The sequence below is a fragment of the Accipiter gentilis genome, chromosome 12, assembly GCF_929443795.1.
Source record: "Accipiter gentilis chromosome 12, bAccGen1.1, whole genome shotgun sequence".
In the NCBI taxonomy this organism is placed as follows: Eukaryota; Metazoa; Chordata; class Aves; order Accipitriformes; family Accipitridae; genus Astur; species Astur gentilis.
In genome coordinates, this window is record NC_064891.1 from 22,457,061 (window position 1) to 22,478,347 (window position 21,287).

The 21,287-nt window shown below is 39.6% G+C and overlaps 1 protein-coding gene across 3 annotated transcripts in view; it reads right to left on the reverse strand.

Moving 5' to 3' along the window:
* Positions 1 to 292: 292 nt before the first annotated feature.
* The window catches only part of SLC10A7 (solute carrier family 10 member 7), a 157,741-nt gene continuing 136,746 nt past the window's right edge, over positions 293 to 21,287 (reverse strand). For all 3 annotated transcript variants that reach the window (XM_049815071.1, XM_049815070.1, XM_049815073.1), the window contains 2 exons: positions 6,446 to 6,591; positions 293 to 3,125 (listed from right to left, as the gene is read on the reverse strand). In XM_049815071.1, the coding sequence (XP_049671028.1) occupies positions 3,081 to 3,125; positions 6,446 to 6,591 (191 nt within the window). In that variant the 3' untranslated portion in view covers positions 293 to 3,080. The remainder of the gene's footprint in view (positions 3,126 to 6,445; positions 6,592 to 21,287) is intronic.

Here is a 21,287-nt window from a genome sequence, read left to right on the forward strand (position 1 = left end):
AAAATCCTTATGTTTTAACATGGGCAAAGTTCTCGTTTGCCATCAGTTTTGCCTGATGATGTTCAATACCAGATATTTCTCAGTTAAATTTAAAGCCAAGAAGTTGAAAAGATTCAGCACTGCTCTAACCCTCTACTAAAAACTGGTGGAGTTCAATGAATTAATTTTCAGTTGATGGTAATTTGCAGTATTCTGAGGACTTTCTTTCCCCAAGTTTAGTTCATAAAATATTTCTGTACAGTTCACGGATTTTTTTTTTTATTTATTTTTTTTTTAAAGAACAAGCAAGCAGTTTAAAAGCTTACCCACAAAAGAACAAAACGTAGGTAACAGAGGTAAAAAGTTGACCTAGAGGATAAGTAATTTTATCTTGTTTTCTTAGTAACAGAATTAAATTCAAAACCATTCTGTTTATTGAAGACATATAAGGATAATAACAAGACATAAACCAAATATCTTAACAGTCTTTAAACATAACAGAATTGATATGCATAATTAAGTTTCATTAAGTACGGATTTAAAATATGTATTTCAGTTTTGCTTTATATTCCCTTTAGACCAACACCTCCAACGCTCATACACAATATTTAGGCTGCCCCAAGCAATCAACAAGGACTTTGTAAAGGCTCTAACAAAACTCCATCTTAAACCAGTTTGAAATATTCTTAAACGTAGAAAAAATTTCACAAAGAAAAAAGGATGTGTTCAGTGGAATCTAAGCAATTTGTTGGATGCACTGAAAGTCGGAGATTCAGTACGTAGAGGTAGCTCAGTAAGGGTACTTGCAGTGTTCTGACTGTTTAGCATTGACACAACCACAGTAAGTTACTGTATGCTTGAACTCTTCCTGTAGATTTAAAATAAGCGAGCACTCTTTCTGGGCCTGTTGCTTTGCCATTCAAAACCAACAGAGTCATCAATTTCAGTGGGATTAGGATTAAGTCCTTATATACTCTGGAAGTTCTGGTTTATGGAAACAGGACAAAAAGAAACTGTCCCGAGTCTGGACTCCCTGCTGCAAGCAGGGTTTTTAAGCCCAGATAAAAGAATTTTCTCCCTCATGGAGCCAGTTCTCAGTTAGCATGCTTAAGGAGGGGGAACCTTGAATTTGGCCCCAAGAACACACACGCTGTTCTCTCCAACTACCTCACAGGTTGGCCTGTGGTTGGATCTGACCATGCTATCTAGGAATGCACAGATCAAAACCGTGAGCTCACTGCCCGCAGCCCTTTGCATCACTGGCTAGCGAGAAGAGAGCACAGCCCTGGGGAACACGGGCGGTGGACAGTGTCCCTCAGCCCTCCCGTCTGCTCAGTGTGCAGAGCTTGATCCCCCTTCCAGGGAATGAAAGAATTCAGCCTGCTGCCACCTCACGTACCTTCGTTACATGGTCGTTTTATTGGTGATGATAATTCTGAACAAGGTGACGCTGTCAGCTCCCAGTAGTTTCTCATACAGATGGCAACAGAGCAGTCTTGCACTGACTGACCATCAGGTAAAGCACCGATGATTGGTACCAGATTGCTTTCCTGTTGTTCGCAGGAATAACGGACTAGGAATAACAGACTAGGTAAACCAAACACAGTTGTTTTCACTAAGGCAAAAGGATATGAATTTCACATGCCTGTTGTCATACAAAAGATCTTTAGCTTGTGTAAATGGCTAAAGCCTTATCAAGAGCTATGATAATTCACATCTGTGTGCTAAAGATCTCCTCCTAGGTGTTTGCACTCAGTTGCACCATTAACTGCAATGTTAACCGTGACACACATGAAACTTCTGCATTTATATCGATCCCAGTTTGACCTATTTCCTTCGTTCCTTTTAACGTTTTAATGCACAATTGCCAGCACAGTTTTTGCAGATGGGTACACCTCAGAGTCTGGACTAGCGTATGCTTCTGAAATCTTAATCTCCCAGACAAGATGCAGGGCTGGCTGTATGTTTAAATGTATGACTGTGTTCCTTTCTCTTCAACACTCTTCTTAGAAATAGTATTTTGTATTTTTTTTCTATAAGTTTATTAAAGAGAGTAACATTTTCAAAAAAAAGTTGTGACTGATTGTCAAATTAGCTAAGATAGCATTTCTGTTACTGTGAGGATCCTTTTAATTGGAGAAAAAAAAAAAAAAAAGAAAAAAAATTATCAACTTTCTTGTCCTCACAAGCTATTATTCATTACCAATGCAGCAATACAGAAAACATAGGTTGGCTTACTACAATAAAGGCTCTGTTTCAATATTAGCATCCTAAATTCTGTCACCGCAGATCTCTGTGCATTGCACCGGGGGAAGGAAAAGAAAAAAGAAAAACAAAGATTTGTGTTCTTCAGGGGTAAATTATAAAAGATCTTCTAGCTGCAAACACAAATACTTCACTCATAACCCAAGCACCAGACCATTTCTTTGAAGAAGCTTATGAGGCATTTAAGATATACAATGGCACAATATCATACAATGGAATTGAAAGAGTTTTCTTGAGAAACCATTAACTTTGAAGGAATGTCTAGACAACTGTGTCAACAAATGCAAATAATTCATGCTTCTCAGCTTCTATCCAATGGATGGCCCCATGCTGAGTATACACAAACTCAGAAGAAAAAGGCATGTCACAGTCATATGACTAGAGAGTGTAACAGAGTCACACAGAAATTCAAGTCAATCTTGAAAAAAGCCTTCAGAAAGCTCTTCCCCAGGGTAAGCCAGCAGTGGGATAGGCTTCTGGTCATTTTGGCTAGTTTAAAACAGAGACTTACAGCTGGTGCACCTGGCTTCAAAGCAGGGGCAATGCAAGAAACAGCCGTTAGTCATGACCATTCACTCAGTTAGAAAAATAAAAACTAAAGGACTCCAAAATACTGTACAACCTCTTGCAGTAACCAACAAAGTGGCTTCCTGAAACAATGCTTTTGCCAAAAATGCATCTGTAAGGCACTTAACAGGTATCTTTTTAATATATATATATATATAAAAATAAAATATGCACTGAAGCAACATTCACAAATACCCAGTTGTCTCAATTGTCTGTGTGTACAGTATAGTACATATATACATTCACTGTGACACAGGCCGTCTCCATAATTATACCTTCACGGGTGCTTTGGGCTGCCTGGTTAACTTCAGTGCCTGTGAACAGCAAACAAAACAGTCACTTTTTTATGTTCTTAAAAGACAACCAACAGCACAAGACAAGATTTTTATTTATAAGGGGCAATAAGATGCTGCATGTACTTCTGGGAGGCCAAGTGAGGAGTCAGCATGCAGCTGACAGGCCACTCTCAGTTTTGCGATGATGTTTTTATCTCTGATAGCGCATCACAACCTCCTCCCATACAGATAGCCTTAACAGAGGAACCACAAGGAAGGAATACGGCTACAGTGCCAGTGAAGGAAGCGGAGGTGGGTCTCAGATGTCTTTTAGAAAGCAACTATTTGGACCCCACTCAAACCACTTGTGGCACAGATACAAGAGTTTCTGACCCACTTAGGGAAAGACTGCAAAGAAAATTTCTGCCAACACCTTTGTGTTCCCTGGCCTCCTTCCATGTGGCTCGAAGCCTGCTCAGAGTATAGTCACTGCTGCGGTGGTAGATGTCACACACCTCTGATGTTTATACCTTCCTTTCTGAGAAAAGGTAAGAATAAGCCCAAGTCCATCAGTCCAGAGGTGATCGTATGCCAGGGGACACCTGATGTCTTTGTAGCTGTAGGCTGCTCTTACTGAGGAGGAAAGAAACCACATGCCTTTATTTGATGGCAGGGTCCAGCTCTATGTTCCCTGCAGGGCTGGCCAACCATGGTAGCTGAACTATTTATTTAGTGCGTGACGCAAGTTCAACTGAAATGATAGGTGATCATGCTTCTAGCTTGGCAGGAAGCAGCCTCTCTAACTTAAGAGGCAAATGTGACAGGCTTAAAAGGTGTAAGGTTTTCAGCTGCTCCGGTATACCGATGCGGTCACTGTGAAGGATGCCTGTTGTTGGTGTGCTTTGCAACAAAAAAGCTCAGTGCTTTCTTGTCCAGGATGAATTGGCCCGAGTGAGAGGGAAATTCATGACATTTGCAAATTCCCAAAATTTGGAACCTCTGTATTCCATAGTCTTTTGGGTGAAGTGCCCTGACAGACTGGCATTTGCCTGTCAATCAAGAGACTTATCATTTCTGGAGGGTTAGCTAACAAAGCAATTTTCAGTCTGAGAGATGTCTGATGGGTCTTCTTATTGTAGATATTAACCTTTAATATTGTATATTTAAAGCTTGTAAGCACTGCTTGAAAAACGCTCCAGCACAAGTGTAAACCCTTAAAAAAAATCCAAACCTTTAAAAATAAATAGGCTATATTCCCCTCAGAAACACCAGCTTTCAGAAACACCAGCATTTAACTATTGTTAAATCTAGCCATTTGAGATTAGTCTTTTGGATATTATTCAGCAAGAGACTTTGGAGAGAGACATCATTCTGCATTTTGTTTGGGGAAATGATTTTTTAACTTTGTAGTTTGGCAGATTCTGCTGCCATATTTACAAACTAGAAATACCTTAGTGTAGATGAACCTCTAAATATTTAAATTCAATTTCATACAACCAGATCACATGTACTATCATAATTAAGTAAGAATGTCACTGCAGTTGAGTACTGTGACTGGATAACCGTCTTCCCCTGCAAGAGAGATGCCAAAATGAAGCCAAGGTGTTTATAGAAAATAAACATCAAGGGTGATGATGACATGTTTATTTTCAAAGCGGGAGACCATTATCCAGTCACAACATTCACTTCTATTATACTTATTGCAACTGTACCAGACCGAACCTCATTGATTTTTTTCAAAGAGTAATTAAAATAACATTTGTGAATAATACAGAAGACCAACTGAAGAAACTGCTGCTACAGAACAACAATCCCCCAAAGTGGTTCTACGGTAGCATTACAGTCTGATTAGCACAGGAGGTTTATTTGATGCTTAATGAATAAGAAACTAGTGCTGGTGAACTGTAAATCTCTCCAGTACCGGTTGACTTTTCTGATGCCCTGTTCAAAGGCTGTGTTAACTTGCAGCAACTGACAGCAGCCCCTAAAGGCCATTACCACCCTGAGGATCGGCGAGGTCTGGATGAGCTCCAGCCCCGCTCCTGGTCTTGGCAGCAGAGAGCAGTTAGATGCTGAAGAGAAGCCAGCATTGCAGGGATCGTTCTGTCACCAGTAGTGTCAACTTCAGGCTATCTTTCTGCAGGAATAGCGTGGAATTTTCTTTACGCAACCTGTGATGTCTCCTGATAATTTCTGATTTTAAAAAAATCATGACTTTCAGACTGATGGAGAAATGACATATGATTGTCAAATTTCCATTTTCAGATGCTCAGATAAGTATATCTTAACAGGTCTGATTTCTGGACTCAGTTCCTGAAAAGTGAGTTTTCCTGCTTTTTACAATTCAGGTAACCAAAAGTGGAGCCACAAAAAAATCATTGATTTGGGGAATTTTATCATTCAAGTTAGCAAGATTACTTTAGTGGAGTGAAGCTGGTAAAACGGCAGCCTGTTGGGTTTTGCTGAAAATCAGAAACATGGAAATTACAAAAGAAATTTCTCCACTGACAAGTGGAGAATGCAGGGTACTGGTGGTGCTGGGCTTCCCACAGCAGGTCTCAATCTTCACCTAAACCGGCTGTCAAAGACTGCTTCAGTTGCCACAGTTTCTTGATCCTTATTATCTCAGAACATTAAAAACAGCATTAATATCAGTTGCACATACTAGCTTTCTGCAAGGTGGTTACTACTTCTCTGAGAACCTGACTAAAACCATTGCAATTATTTCATATAGATCACAGAATGGCTGTCAGATGTCAATAGCTTCAATTTGTACTGAAATAAGCATAATGTCAATCAGTGATGTCAATGCAAAAAACCTCTAGGTTATAGTCTATAACCCTATGAGCCATCCCATGCCATAATTTTGGCATGAAATGTGATGCATCAGACTCCTGTAGACTTCTTGCTGTTGTAAAGGGTGACCCAAGTAGAAAGAAAATAAATTTAAGTCTTCATCCTGCTTCAATTCAATTCAGAAAGTGCCCTCATTTTACCCCATTTCCCCAGCTCCCATGCCAGTGGACAGATCTTTGTCAATTCTCCGTAAGGGAGATCCAAAGCTGTGATTATTAGCTAAAGATAGAGCCATTCTTATTGGGCGTAACCTGAATTCATAATTTGAACTAACCGTAGAGGTCTAACATCAAGATGTGAACCTTTTCAGAGCCAAGGGGGATGAAGTTTAGCATTTTTATTTTGATACTATATGACTATCGCTGTCATAAAGGAAGTAAAGAAACAGGAAAATCCCTACCATGGAATCTCCAAGAAGGAACCTGAAGAATTTAAGATGTGTTTAGGTATTTTTTTGACTCATAGCACACTTTCCATTATAAATCAAAACCAGCAATTCTTACCTTTTGCCTAGAAACCATCCAAGATTTTATTGTTGGTACCAACAGACTGCCAAGAAGAATCTGAGCAGGATGATAGATAAGCAAGGGGACGGAAATTAAGGACAGGTGCTCATAACCCGCAAATACTATCTTCAGCATTGGAATCCCTGCAGGCAGAAAAACAGGAGACACACTCTCACCTCAGACTCTGAGCTCCAGATAAAAGCAAAGAATTTTATGTTGCATTGACATTTCACCAAAAAAAAACCAAACCCAAAGAAACAAAATGAAGACTCAGAAGTTTTATATAAAAAAACCAACCCAAACAAACCAGCGAGAACATGAACAAAAAAAAAAAACCACGGCAGAGAAAGTTCTGTGGCAGAAAGGAAGGAGTAGGGGAATGCCATAAAAGATCTTTTCTAATTATGCTAATAGCTGTCAAACTCCTGCTGAAGACTTGATATAAAATACATTCTGCTATAGCTTGACTGTTCAGTTGCTGAGCATAGTTCTGTACTGCGTATTTGCTACTTCCTCCAACTGTGCTCTGTTTTGTGTTTTCATGATTGTCCTCCATCCAACCTGCCCGACTCCTGCTTGTAACCTTTCTTCAGTCTGTTCACCACTGGAGAAGGGTTGCATTTTACTGGCACACTCCCTGCTAGTTGGTGAGTATCCAAATGACAGCCTTCCCAACTTTGACTGATTCATGCAGTCAAGGTAGAGTGTCAAGTACTCTGCAGGTGAATGCTCGTGTTAGAGAACAAAATTCTCTGCTCTACCTCTATGTTTCAGAAGAGATACAGCATGAGACAGAAAAGGTTTAGTAAACTGAGTGACCAATATGAAGTGGTCGAGCCTATTGAAGAGTTAGGGAGCCATTGGAATACAGAAGTTGCTAGATGCTGGAAGAAGTGCGTGTTAAGAGCTAGAGATGGGCCATTTTTCCTAAGAGCTTGAATTTGTGCTCAACGGTTCTAATTCTGTTAGACATCTCCACACATAATCTTCCCACTTGATGATGTGATATGTAAAATTAAATTCGATTTAGCTTTGCAGTGATGAAACGGATTATGTTTACTTTGAACATGTTATTGTTCAAAATTATCTGTCAAAATCTTGGGACTTGGAGCTACCATGCTCCACAAAGCACAGGTGTAGGTGAAACTTGCAACCATCTCTGTCTTGATTGACCAGGAGTTTGCATAGTTGCCAACAAGAGCAGCTGCAATTCCTCAGGAGCCCCCTGAGAACATACCTTATTTTGTCCCTCATCTTAAATGTCATTCTAGGAATTTTCTGCCAACATCAACCTTGCAGAGAAGCAGACTACACACAGTTTTCACAGAGCTTGTCTATGTGTCTCCTCTCTTAGCAATAACAAAAAGCTGAGCTTTGTGTCACATGCTCTCCATTCCCCTATTAGTAGATATTTCAGATCAGCCAAAGTTGCCATGTTTACATAATCTTTTCTCAATGCCTCAGATAAATTCCTGTTCTCAACACCCTTTCAGGTTTCCCTTAATAAAAATTGCATCCTCCCTATGTGAGGAGACAGCTTATTCGTTGAATATTACCCCTCCACCAGTGTCCCACTATTGCTGACACATGTCTAGACTTGCTGAAAACTTCATGATATTTCCACAGCACTATTTCTTGTAATTATTTTAATTAACTTTATCACATCACACCACTAACATTCTCATCCCCATACTAGTAGCCTTTACTTACATGGATATTTCTAGGGAAAGATTAAATCAAATAGCTAGAGGCTTGCATGTTTAATTTCAATATTATAATTACCTTCAAAATAACATCATGGACCTATCACACAATAGGGCTGCTTATCATTAACACTAATTTCTGGGTCTTGGGAATAGATAGTATTTGGATAGAAATTAAATGGGCATTTGCATTATATTAGGGATTGTAATTTACTTCAAATGCCCATCATACTGTTTTTGTAAACAGATAAAGGTTTTATTGCCTGTTTCCAAGTCTCAACTTGATCCTTGTGGGTCCTTTTCTGTTCTCTAACCACAGAAAAACAAACTAGAGTTCCAAGCTATGAACATGCTATATTTATGTTTGTAAGACAGTACCTGGTGTTTTGGTAGTGCAATTTCATCCATAGATCCAAAAACACTTTAGTAAGCTGAACAGGACTCCTACAGAGAATCAGAGAACACTAAAATGACTAGCCTAAGATCACACAGAAAACTAACGGCAGAGATGTGAACAGAATGGATCCGAAGTGACTTAGACATGCTTTAAATTACTGTACATTTTATGAAAGAAAAGATGAGAAATTCCAGCCTAAAAGGTAAATTCTCTAGAGGAAAGCTATTTCAGTAAACTAGGAAAAGAAAATTAAAGTTGTCAAATATAAATACAAAATACTATAATTAGTGTGACAATATAATTAGATCACTGGGTGGGAAGAGGTTCTTAATTCACAGCTTATTTAAATACATGTCACAACAATAGGTTCCTGTAAGCTACTAATGTGCAATTAAAGTTCCTGTTATTTACCAGGAAAAACTAACTGGTGAAAAGCAGAAATGGTAATCATTTTTGCAGGTAAGCATTAGTTCAATGGAAAGAAAAAGCCCTGTTGCCTTCTTATGCACCTTCTGATTTTTCTAATTCCTACTTTGCCAGTATGCGACTCTCTCAGAAAATATTTCATGAGAGAGATCCACAGACTAGTCACAAATGCTCATGTCAGTAATACAACCACAAAGCTAAACAAAACAGCATGGGTTTTATTTATTTTCAAAAATGTTGTCTAAACTTTTTCGTAGCAATACATAGTAACTGCAAGCATCAGTATGACTGCTAATGTCTTCTAAGTACATAAAACTAATGCAAATTCCTAATTAGGAAAAACATATTATAATAGTTACTTTTCCCTCTCTTAAAAAAAACCCCACACCTGTATTTTTTTTAATATATGTATAAAATACTTGGAAAAAACCCCAAAGAAAATGAAAACCGAATCCCAACCAAAGGAAGAAAAGTGACGTTATAATGCCTGGGCCGATGCTCTGTGCTGAACCTTAGCCCGTAATGCATTTTCAAGATGAGATCATGAAGTAGCACTAAGAGAAGCCGTAACAGAAACACTGACTGAAAGTGTAGTGACATGAACAGGCACGGCTATAAAAAAAAACTAATAAAGTGAGTGAGATGAGTTTAAATCTTTCAGATAGATAGCAAGGACTGAAGGTGCTAACCAAAATGGATATGGTGATCTTTATTTTGGGCTGTCCGCTCCTCTTTTCCTCATCTTTTATAGCACATTGCCTCCAGTGCTAATGGAGTATGATAGCTACACTAAGTGTAAGATAACTAAAATTTTGCACAGGATCAAATCACATATATTAAACCCCAGATCACTACTGTGGTGTTAAGTTTCCTCGAAATACACAGCAGCTCCTCCCTTCCACCCCCCCCCCCCCCAATACCACTAGGGTATTTATTTGCCATCTGGAGCATTAAGGCTGCATTCACATGTAGAAAGAATAATGCCTGTAAGGATTTTTCGTTTTGTTTTCACAGAGGCATTAATCTTGCTTATCTGCATTTCAGGGTAATTGGACTGACTTCTATGGGTCTTCATCTTGATTGACACTGGAGGAGAAACACTAGCATTATCAGTTTATATAGACAATCTTTTCGTTAAGTTTTAAGACTGCTGCCATGGTCTGAAGGCTCATGCCACAAACACCCATTCATGTTGCTGTGGTTTATTAAGTTATAGGCTTCCAGCAGCTTGGTTCAACTCCTCTGCCAAACACCCTCACTCACTACATGTCATGAGAACCGAATGACAAAGTGCTCCTCTGTGGTTTGGTGCCAACCTGGGCAGCATTACTCAAAGTAGGGGTGTAACAAACTGTTGAGTTGCCAAAATCTTTTAAACAGCCTTGTTTTGCAATTGTCTGTCCAAGTCCTGGATGAGAGCTGACCAAACACTGTGACAGGTGCAAATCAGGGTTGTATCCCATCCTCCTCCAAAGAAAGAAGTAATGTGATACCCAGGTGGGTAAGAAAACAGCACCTCACCTGACCAGGACTACAGAGAGCTGTAGTGGAAGGAAAGAAGCACTGAGATCATCCCTTACAAACAAGATCATTGGTATTCCTAGCTTTTTACCCTGAATTTCCCTCTTCTTTGTTTGCCTATGTTTCTTCTACCAGTGCTCCCCCGTGTTCCAATCTTCCTCCTTGCTCTTTGGCTCGGGCATTCAGAGGCTTTTTTTCTTTTCCTGTTTGTATTTTCTCCCTTCCTCCTTCTTCCTCCTCTTCTCCACTCCCATGCTTCTAGCCTGCTTGGTTTTGCTTCCCAAGACCTTTGATTCTGCTCACTGCAGCAGCGTGAATTTTGGGTACTTCCACTAAAATCACTAAGCGCCACTAAGCGCAGTGGGCATGAAAATCACAGTCCCACTGCAACTGAGAGAAGTCTGTGAGGCCTGTGATATGCAGCACGTTTCATTTTTCTCCCTGTTTGGGTCCTCACTCAGCCCATTTCACGTAAGAACTTTGCAAACCTGAGGAAGAGCTACCAAGAGAAAAGCTATTTATCTGTGACCATCCACAATGGCAAGGAAGAGTGAGAGGACTGCTCTTACAGTGTGGTATAGGAAAGCCCTGTTTGCTCTCCATTGCTCCAGGGTATTCCAGTTTGGCTCCAAGGCTATGGTTTATCAGCCCTGGTCAAAGGCCACTGTTTCTCTAGTAGCCTGCACAACTGAAAGCTACTTATCCTTCCTCCAGCTTTGCACCCAGTATAACCTCCCACATCCTCCCTTTTCCCCTTTGCTACTTTCCCATTTCGTAGTCACCTTCTTAAAAGGCCTATGAAAATATTATGCTGTACTTCACTACATTTAGTTAACTGTAAAATAATAATAATAAAAAATCCTAAAAGATTTGAAGGTATTTTTAAGAGAATTTAAATATAGGACTCTTTTCATCTAGCTATCACTGCAGTAATATAAATGAAGCAAATTAATTTTAATGCTCCAAGGTACTGATTCTGTGTCACTGTCACTGACAGGATCCAACTAGACTTTATGAGATGGCATTTGACTTTATGGAAGTGAGCACTATGCACGCATTTACAATTTTACAGGGACTTTAAGCTGTCATGCTGAAAAATGTTTATAAAACATTAATCAAAAAATGCCTCTTTAATACAATGCATTGTCTGAAAGATGTTAGAAGGCACATATTGTAAATGGATTCTTTTTCTGACTAAAGTAATTTCTACCAAAAGCCTTTCCCCACTGCTATACAAGTACACAGTGTGGAGAGATAAAGAGCACTTTCTCAGCACATTACTACCTGATCCAAACACTTGGGAAATCACTAATGTACAGCATGCCATATTTCCATGTCACACATGACACATTTGTCTAAAATTACCCAACAGAGTTTGACATTGCAGCATATTCCAATAGCAGAGCTTTCAACTGACATCTGCCAAGTAAGAACTTCAAGTAGGAGCTTTCTTCTTCTAACAAGCAAGTAGAAGTTTTCTTTTATCCTATACCCATGATGGAAGTGATAAAACAATAAGTACTGGAAATCAGAGTTTTTTTCTATTTTAATATGTTTATTTTATGCTCACTGAAGCTCCCCTTAAAGCACTGTTTCATCATTTGCTGTTTTCTATCACATTGCAATGGGTTCAGAGAACTTAATAGAACATTTTTTATTACCACCGAAACATAGGCCATTATCTCTCACACCCAAAGCAGAATTAGTGCTAGATGCTCTACTTACGTACTTCACTGTATAGATTTTTCCCCTTCAATGTCTTCATAACAAACAATTTATCCTAAAAATTTATTGCTTACATTACTGAAACACATTCCAAATCACAAAACGCTACAGTGTTTCTTAGGAAAAGAGGTTTAGGGCAAACAAAGAGGTCATCACTAGGGTTATGGAACCACCAGGCATTCTGGAATCAGAATGCCAAATAAACCTCACAGAGGCAGTGGAAAGACTTTGAAGAAAAGCCTTAGCCTCTGGATTTTCAGTTCTCCCTTCTACTCATCTACGCATTTCAGAACTCTCAATTGCCATAATCTTCAAGTGCAATATACAAAGTGAATCAAGTGTATGACAGTAGCTTCTCTGACACTCTCCATGCTACTCTTTCTGAAGGATCCTCTCAGGGGTTGATATGAAGGGAACATTAGTAGGTCAAATAGTTATTTGGTTTTTTTCAGCTGAGAAAAGGCCCGTAAAGAGGGCCATATATTGCATTAAACCCTTCCTAAGCTGCCAGTGCAGGGGGTTTCTGAGCTTACCCCCGCAAAGACAGTGCCAAATGAACACCTGAAACTTTACCGCCAAGTTTCAGAATAGCATTGCATGCAGCCCAGTGACTGCATGGTGGGAAAGGTCAGTGAGATCTGGGCAAAACCCAGTTTAGAGGATTAGAAAAAGGTTGTTCATGCAGATAGCTACCAGAACAGCAGGATGCTGCTAATCTTGTTTGAAAACTTTCTTAAGGGTTTCCCTGTTTCTTCCCAGGCAAATCACATTGCTATGGTTAGTTTTGAGGAGAAAGAAGTTTATATACACTGTCTATCCTCTGTGAAGGCTAGTCAGGGATAGAAGATGTTTCTTGCCCTTGTTCAGACTCTGTTACAACATACTGAGATCACGATAGGAGAAGATGCTTTTGACAAATTAACTGGTTAAGGATTCTTTTTCCTATATGCATGCCCTCTCCAAAGCATGCACTGAACTCAAGTTAAATGCTCTTTCCTCAGGACCAGTTTCTTTCGGGTACAGGAATAGCTGAATGATATCTGACAATCCGTAACAACACAAATATTCGCTTGCTACTGAGTATTCCCATTTCAGCTGAAGCACCTTCCAATGTAATATGAAATCACATTACATTGGAGGGAGAACAGATTACTTGAAGCTGAGCCTAAAACAGGCAGCCAAGCTCTTCCCCAGGTGAAAAATTCCTCAGAGGAATATTTGGTAGTCCTTTTCCAGCCCCACTCCAGCTCTAACTCTGAGATTTCTTTTGCTTTTAGCCCTAACCAAGAGATCCTAGACCTTATGGTCATTTTGTACTCTACAAAAGAATCAAGGCTGAGAAAAATAATAGGCAACCTTTGCTACTCTCTTGTCCAGAAGGAAATAACAGTCTCAAGGTAAGATTCCATCTGCAGTGGCTAGACAATGGTTTACAATGGTACAATGTTTTTTGGCACTTTTGGTTCAATCACACCTTGGTGACAAAGCCTAGTGTTGCCATGGAAATCTGAATTTTGCCAGTAGGTATAAAGAGATCATCCATCAGCACCACCACAACTGCCTCCAGGTGATACGATACTTGGTCTCTGATTGGGAAGGATCTGCAGTGTTTGTAGCAGTTGAGTCCACATTCCCCTTGCTTTTTTGCCCACATACATGCTTATGAAGACTCGTGCTTAAAATATTTTCAGAGAAAAAAAGACAATTTTTTTCAGTATGTTTCCATATTTCAGGTCAGTGATAAGTGTCATGGAAAACAAAAAACCAGGCTCACAAAGTGGTCAAAACAAACATCTGAGGGGGAGGTTTTACAAGTGACTGGTGAGACGTTAAGGCAGTCTGGAAGAGCTGCAGGGGAAAACTGCAGAATGGAGGGCTATCCTAGTTCGGTTTGGAGGTCTGCATGGACCCTAATCTTCAGAAACATTTTCATCTTCATCCCTATCCTTAGGAAAGAACAATGATTACCAGAATATTCAACAAGCCCTCGCATTACATTAAATGACTTACCTGTTTTGGAGGACTAGAATTATTGGGAAGGCTCTGTACTAAATCAGAGCAATGTGGTATCATATTGGCCATATAGTTATGCTAGGACGCAAGAATTTCATTAAGACCCATACTATGTTGTAAGAGACTGGACTGGTCTAGTATTTAAGTAAAGGAGGAGAAGGAGGAAGAGAAATAAGAAATCTCTTTTGCCGTGACTCTAACAAGAATAAAAAATAAGAAAACCTAATAGCTTTGAATGCTTTTACTAACTCTTGTTCTTCAGGTAACTGGCTCACTATACTCATCACTGAAATCAGTAATTTAAGTGCAACGTAAGTACAGTTACTAGGAAACAGCACATCTTGATACTATCAAAGTTTTAAGTAAATAAAAATGTAATAGCTGGGAGCTGGGAGGAAGAGAATGAAAGTACAGTTTGTCTATTTCTGGGTTTTCAGCGGCTGCATTCAGATTGGAAGTGATGTTTAATGAACAACATAGGCAATCTTACCAGCTGCTAACAATGAAACATTTAACACCAACAACTGAAGACTAGTGCCTTAGACTCCAAAACACCTCCACCTGTCTGACAATATGGTAGAATTAATTAGTTAACAGGGAATTCAAGAATGAATTGAACCACCATAAGTCATATTTTAAAATGTGACTTATCCTTATTTTGGCACCACAATGCAGGCATAGCAACACTGTCACTGATCCTCGCACTTTAATGCTTTTTTTATTGCTTGGATATCAGTTCACTCTTCATACACATAACATACTCAAGGCACAGGGTAAATTCTTCCTTGTAATTCACTAGCAATATCTAAGCTATGAAGTCTAAACAAATGGAATTTAAACACTTCCTTCCCTTCTCTATAATTCTTACAGCCAACACTTTTTAAAAGTTTAATAGGTTAAACGACCTACTAATGAAAGGAATTCTGGACAAGGAAATTGACAAATGTCCTAAAAACACAAAGCTGAGGTTTTATTATTTCCTTGAACATTACTGCCCTTTCCACACATAGTTGAGGCTCAGATTTCTTAGCATTAAAGTTTTGATTATGTGGATTTTATTTACACATATTATTAAAAGAACCATTAGAAATGTTTTACAGTTGTTCTTATTGTATTTGTAAGCACAAGAAGGAAAGGATTATGCTCCAAACTGTTTCATACTATCTTTTAATTAGATTTTTTTAAAGCTTTTTTTCTCCTGAAACCTTGACGCAAAGGAAAACACAATACACAAACTCATTATAGATGGTAAAACAAGAAAACACTTACTTCTTTTCATAAAGAAAAAATGTTACGAATACTAGCATAGTTTTTCTTTTAATTCTCTCTTCATCCGATTTCTGTGGCCAAGAAAAGAAGATATGAGGCCAGAAAAGCTTTAATGCTCCAGTCATTTGGGAAGGCATTTTGGGAAAACAGCTCACTACCTAGACATACTGAGGGATACTACTTCCTATTCTATGGACTAGGGTTATGTGCTTGCAGTGGTCATGGCAGCCTTTAGAGGAGGATCCCTCTGCCAGATTCCCAAGACTATTCTGTAATAAGAGATTTCTAAGTTTTGCCACTGCTGCTGATTTTTCACATCTTTGCACCCACCCTTTTAGAAGTGTCTGGAGTCAGCAGCTCAGACTGGCTGCCAGAAGGTGCACTGAGAGCAGCAAATGTAGATGCAACTCTCTCAGGGAGACTCAACATCATCTTCAATACTCGCCAGCTTTAGTATGGGTGACACTTGTAGCTTCTGCCAGCTTGAGGTAAAAAAAAATAATCTTGAGTCATGTCCAAACGTGGATCTTCCCAAGGGTAACCTGTCAGCTGTCTGCTGAATATAATGTAGTTTCTTAAAGTAGATAAATTAACTTTAACTGTTTTTGGTGAGGAGGGAGAGCTCTTGTGTCATTATCATTTTACAGATGGATATGTGTGTTTATTTTTGTTTGGTTGGGTTTTTTTTTTTATTATAAAGAGGTATGAGCTTGCTGTCATTAAAAACCTGCAATCTGGTTTTTATTGTCTGATCCAATTACGTGTACATCTGGGAAGACACACAACCAAATAAATAATTGGAGAGGTGCAGCTCTGAAATGACAATTGTTATTCATCGATCTCTTTCTGCAAGTTGAGATTGAGAGATGTAAACTTCAAGTGAATGAGATCTCCTGGGTGAGATTCTTCAGTTCAAACACAGTAAACAACTGTTGTCCTCTGATGCACATTTTAGTACTGCTGGAGGCAAACTTTCTAAATATGAATAAAAAACCTACTACTGGCAGAGTATACAGATGAAAAGGAAGCCCTGGGAGCTGGTACAGAATTTCTTGCCACATTCTAAGTCTAATCAAAGAAACATACATTTCAGGTCAGAAAGGAACGGAGATTCCCTAATTTACTCTAGTATTTCCCCTTCTAGAATCACAGAGAGGTCAAAATTGAGTAAACTGCAATAGATTAGACATGCTATACTGTGAATCTTGTGCTTAAAAAACCAAGGGAGAATCAGGTACTCTGTGTCCAAAAGCCACTATAACTCACTGGACTATGCCATTTTCTACTTTCAGATTGGCCTGCCAGCACAGTTCCTTCCTGAAAATAGAGCCCCTAGGGATGCTCTGGTTCGAAGGAGACAAACAAGGGGTGCTTGCCCAACCACATCTATGAGTAGCAAGGGAAAATAAAAGAGATGCTCTGGCACAGACTATCCCAGCGACCACAGCCTACTCAAAACTGTCAGTTTGACTTCTTGTGGAGACAGCCCCTTCAAGTGAGTGGTGGCCTTAGTATTACAGACATGCTTACACATGCAAAATGGCATCTCACCTCTGGTGGATTTGTCTGTGCAAGCAGGAAACATTCATACTATTCCCAATTACAGAAATCTTCGGTTTTGCTAATATTCTGATATGGCAACCATACTGGAAATAGCATGTCAATTACATGGTAATAATCTGACTGATAATATTGTTTGTTGAGAACCAAACATTGGTTCTAGAAGACTGCCGAGCTAGGAAAGGCAATCCACCTGCCCTCAAGTTGGGCTACAAAAAAATAAAGATGCTAACATGAGAGAAGTGCAGTAGATCCAGGTGCTTCTGCTCTCCCTGCTATCATCTCATGTAATGCAAATCCCTCAGTTCTTATTTTCCAGAGACAGAGAGAGGACAAAGAGAAGGGGAATCACAGAGCAGAAGAAAAAGCCCAGCCAATCACTTGCTGCTCCTTCCAAGCAAATGCTGGCCAAAGACTGAGATGATGAGAAAAACTTTCCATTTTGGCCCAAAGAATCACTGTATCAAAACTCATCAAAGGTTCTAGCGGCCACTGAGCCCCCTGGGATCTCAGAAGCAGGAATGGGAGAGAGTTACTAACTCTCTGGTGGTAGTGAGGGGTACATATTGGCCCAGACACAGCCTCCACAAGACTCTCATTCTTTCAAGAATATTCCTCCCATCAGCTTCTCTTCTGCCCCAAGGGTCAGCACCCACCAATTCTAGGCAGAGGAGTAGCCAGATCATTTTCACTTACATTGGTCTATCGGACACTGCGGGAAGAAATGAGACTAAAAGTCTGTAACAGGTAAGAAAATATGGAAATTCAAGCACTAATAACACCAAGAAGTATGATATGATGAACAGGAGACTTTACTGTTGACAACACCCATAGAAAAATTTTGAAAGTAAAAGAGACGCTATAAAAAGTCTTACTTTTGAAACTTTCAGAGAGCAATTAACCAGGATTATTTTCTAGATCTTTTTGTAAAAGTCAGAAAAATTATTCACACATTTGTAGCTAGTCACAGTTAGTACCCTGATGAATAATCGCCTTAGAGGACAATTCTCTGCCAGGAGCAGAGAAAAACCACCACATTTCAAAAATACCACAGAGTATTGTCTGAATACTCACTTAGGGCAATGCACCTGATTTTACCATCTTACTTTCTATTATAGAATTATTAAGAGATGCCTCCTTTTTAAAATCAAAATGATCTACCTTTTATCTTAACACAAGTTAGAACATTTTGGCATTTTTCTATCTAAAGGAGAAAGGTGATTATCACCACACAGTAAGAAAAGTCTGCGCTTGATTAGTATACTGTTTCCCAGAGTTTGTGTGTAAGAAAAAACCGATGAAGCAAAAACCCAGCTAATATTAAACGGCAGTGGTCTAGGCTGTGCAAATATATTACTTATCTCTGAAAAATCTTGTAAGGAGATATCTGTAGAAAACATGAGCAAACTATAGATAGCTGTGAGCAGATTGGAGCTATATGTGAGCATGATGCACTCTGTCACATTGTGCAGCTGGGGAACTCGGGGGAAGGCACGGGCTGATTAATCCATAGCCTAGATGATTCACTCACAGACAATTGAGTTGTCTGTGAATCTACTTGTGCATTACAGCAGGCTTTTAAGAATTGTTCAAGTACAAACTATCAGTTCTGTACTCATGCAGTAAGAAGCTGAGTATTTTAAAAAAATTTTTGAATTAAATTAGAACAATACAAAAAGTTAGCGCTTTGGCTTTTATTGGCAAAATGAACTCTATTCTTTCCTGAAAATATTTTGTAGCCTAGAAACTTTGATTGCATTACTTTAAGAATTCCATAGTGAAAGAACTGCCACACTGATAAATCAAAATGAGGAAAAATGCACTCTCCATCACAAACAGTAGCCTGATTTTATTATAAGGTGGGGTTATTTTTGTTGTTTTGGTTTGTTTTTTTACCAATCTGCTATTCATCATACCTACAGTACTAACATTTGCACTTGTGGTAGCCAAAACAGGTAACAGTACTCCATTTTTTTGCTGATAAAATAATTTTACATAGCAAACACAAAGAATTAAAGTGAAAATATTTTTTGACAATCCTGCATTTTCCTTTTGGAAGTTGTAACTTCTAGCTAGCAACTCACTCTCTGCAAAAAATAAAATAATGGTCTTTACTTGGCTGCAACTTTTGTGTAAGTGCAAGCAACAACTGCAGTATTTTTTTAGATGAGCCACACTGATAGCTCTGCACTTCCTTGAGGCCTCTTCTCTTCTCACTGAATGAACTCCAGGGAACGGCATCATGTCGGGCTTTCCAGATGGATTATGTGAAGCCATAGCTCAATGTCATTTTCAATAGCAAGGCTCATAATTAAAGGTCAAATAGTCACTTCATCTGCAATCAATCAATAGAAGAAGTACTAATACTAAGTACTAATCAATCAATGGCAAATGCACTAATAAAAGCCATGCATCAAATGTCCGCATATGTGTGTGCTCACATGTACTGTGCATATATGTGAGTAGGGAGAAGGAGAGAAAGAGAACAAAGTGTGGGTGAATATGCCAGAGGGCATTGTGAATACTATATTTATCTTCACTCCCTGTAAGTTTTTATCCTGTTTCACTCATTAAGTGAAATACAAATACATATTAGTTTTTCTGCATATGTGATGCACTGTATTCAAAAAAGTGCCAGGGCACCCACCTCTGTGCAGAAATATCGGCTTGTGTTCCTACCAAAGGCACCTACCCTGTGTAATTTGTCCTTACACAAACATGCCCTGCACTCTGATCTTTGAGACAAAAAGTGTGTCAACTGTTCTGTCTACAAAATAAAACCCAGCATATGGGAACAGCACTCATCTCTGTGCAGAGCAAGCACTTATTCATGGATTCAACAGTGGAAGTGGCAGTTGGCCTCATGAGCATGCACTGCATGGGAATTAGTTGGTTTCATAATATGGTGTGGGAGAAAGTGACTTATAAAAGTCTTCTCATGCCTCTCCTATTACCACTTCTAAAGCTTTAAAGCTGTCAGCTCTTCTCCCACTTTAGTCGGTGCCATTCTAAGCTCCCCAGGGAAAGGGCCAGACGTACCTATTTGGAGTTTCACCTGCCAAGCTGAGAGAAATCAGTTTCAAAGCGAAAGAACAAGTGTTGGGGGGTCATTTATACACTACCACTGGAATCTTGAAGACAAACAAAGCAGAGCTCCACAACGGATGTGAAACCAGACCCTGAGCTGTGTGTGTGCTTTCAGGCATTGTAATGACAGAGGGAGAGGGAAAAACTCTCTCCGCTGCAAGAGAACAGAAGGTTTCTCAGTACATGGTTTATAGCACACACCTCTGGACAAGTAGAAATGTGACAGAACAACAAAAGAGTAAGGGCCAAAATGCCTACGCCTGTTCTTGTTTCTGCTACGATCAGGGTGGACAAGACTGTGCTGTAGGTAGATTTAACTGTCATTCAGAAATGGCTGGTCCTTAAAACCAAAGTAGATCTACTCTGCTTCCACCTTCAGTGAAGGAATAAGTGCTAGCTGCTCTGGTTAACATTCCTGTTTCCATCATGAGCTTAGGGGCATGCCTCATTGCAGTACAGCTTTGTAAAACTATTGACACAGAAATGTGTGTTTATGTAGCTCTATCTTATCTGGACCTGGTACTAATACCAAACAGAGTAAAATACCAGTGGTCTCAGAAACGGCCAGCTTGAAACTGATACACAGCAGGCACGCTTACGTAGTGCACACACTGCGTAGGGGTGCACACAAGAGTGGCGGGGCCCCCAGGCTTACCGAAGACGGGCTCCCAGGGACTGCCAAAGAGAGCTTTCCCCATCAGGGGTGGTGCTCAATTCAGGACACACTGCTGCTGGCCCCACGCAAGACAAACCTGGGAGCCCCAAAGAAACCTTGACAAAGCTCAGCCCCAGAGATGGAATACAGCAAGGGAAGCACAGGTCTCAACCAACCAGCCGTCTCAACGCAGGCCCTCAGCAGTAAGGCAAAATAGTGCAAAAGTGAAAAGCCTAAGAATGAATCACATCTTGTGACTAGCCTCCTAGGAGGCAAACTCGCTTTCCATGAGACACCAGCTCTTCAAGGATGAAGGTAGTCTGTCCTGAAGCTGACAAACGGAATGGTCTGTAGCTGAGAAACAGTCCTGCAATGCTGTGTTCTACCATCTGCCTGTTTCATTTCAACTTGCACACTTACCTGTGAGACGTCTGTATTAGCAGGGTAAAAGCATGTATAACTGGGGAGAAGCTGTAGAAGTCC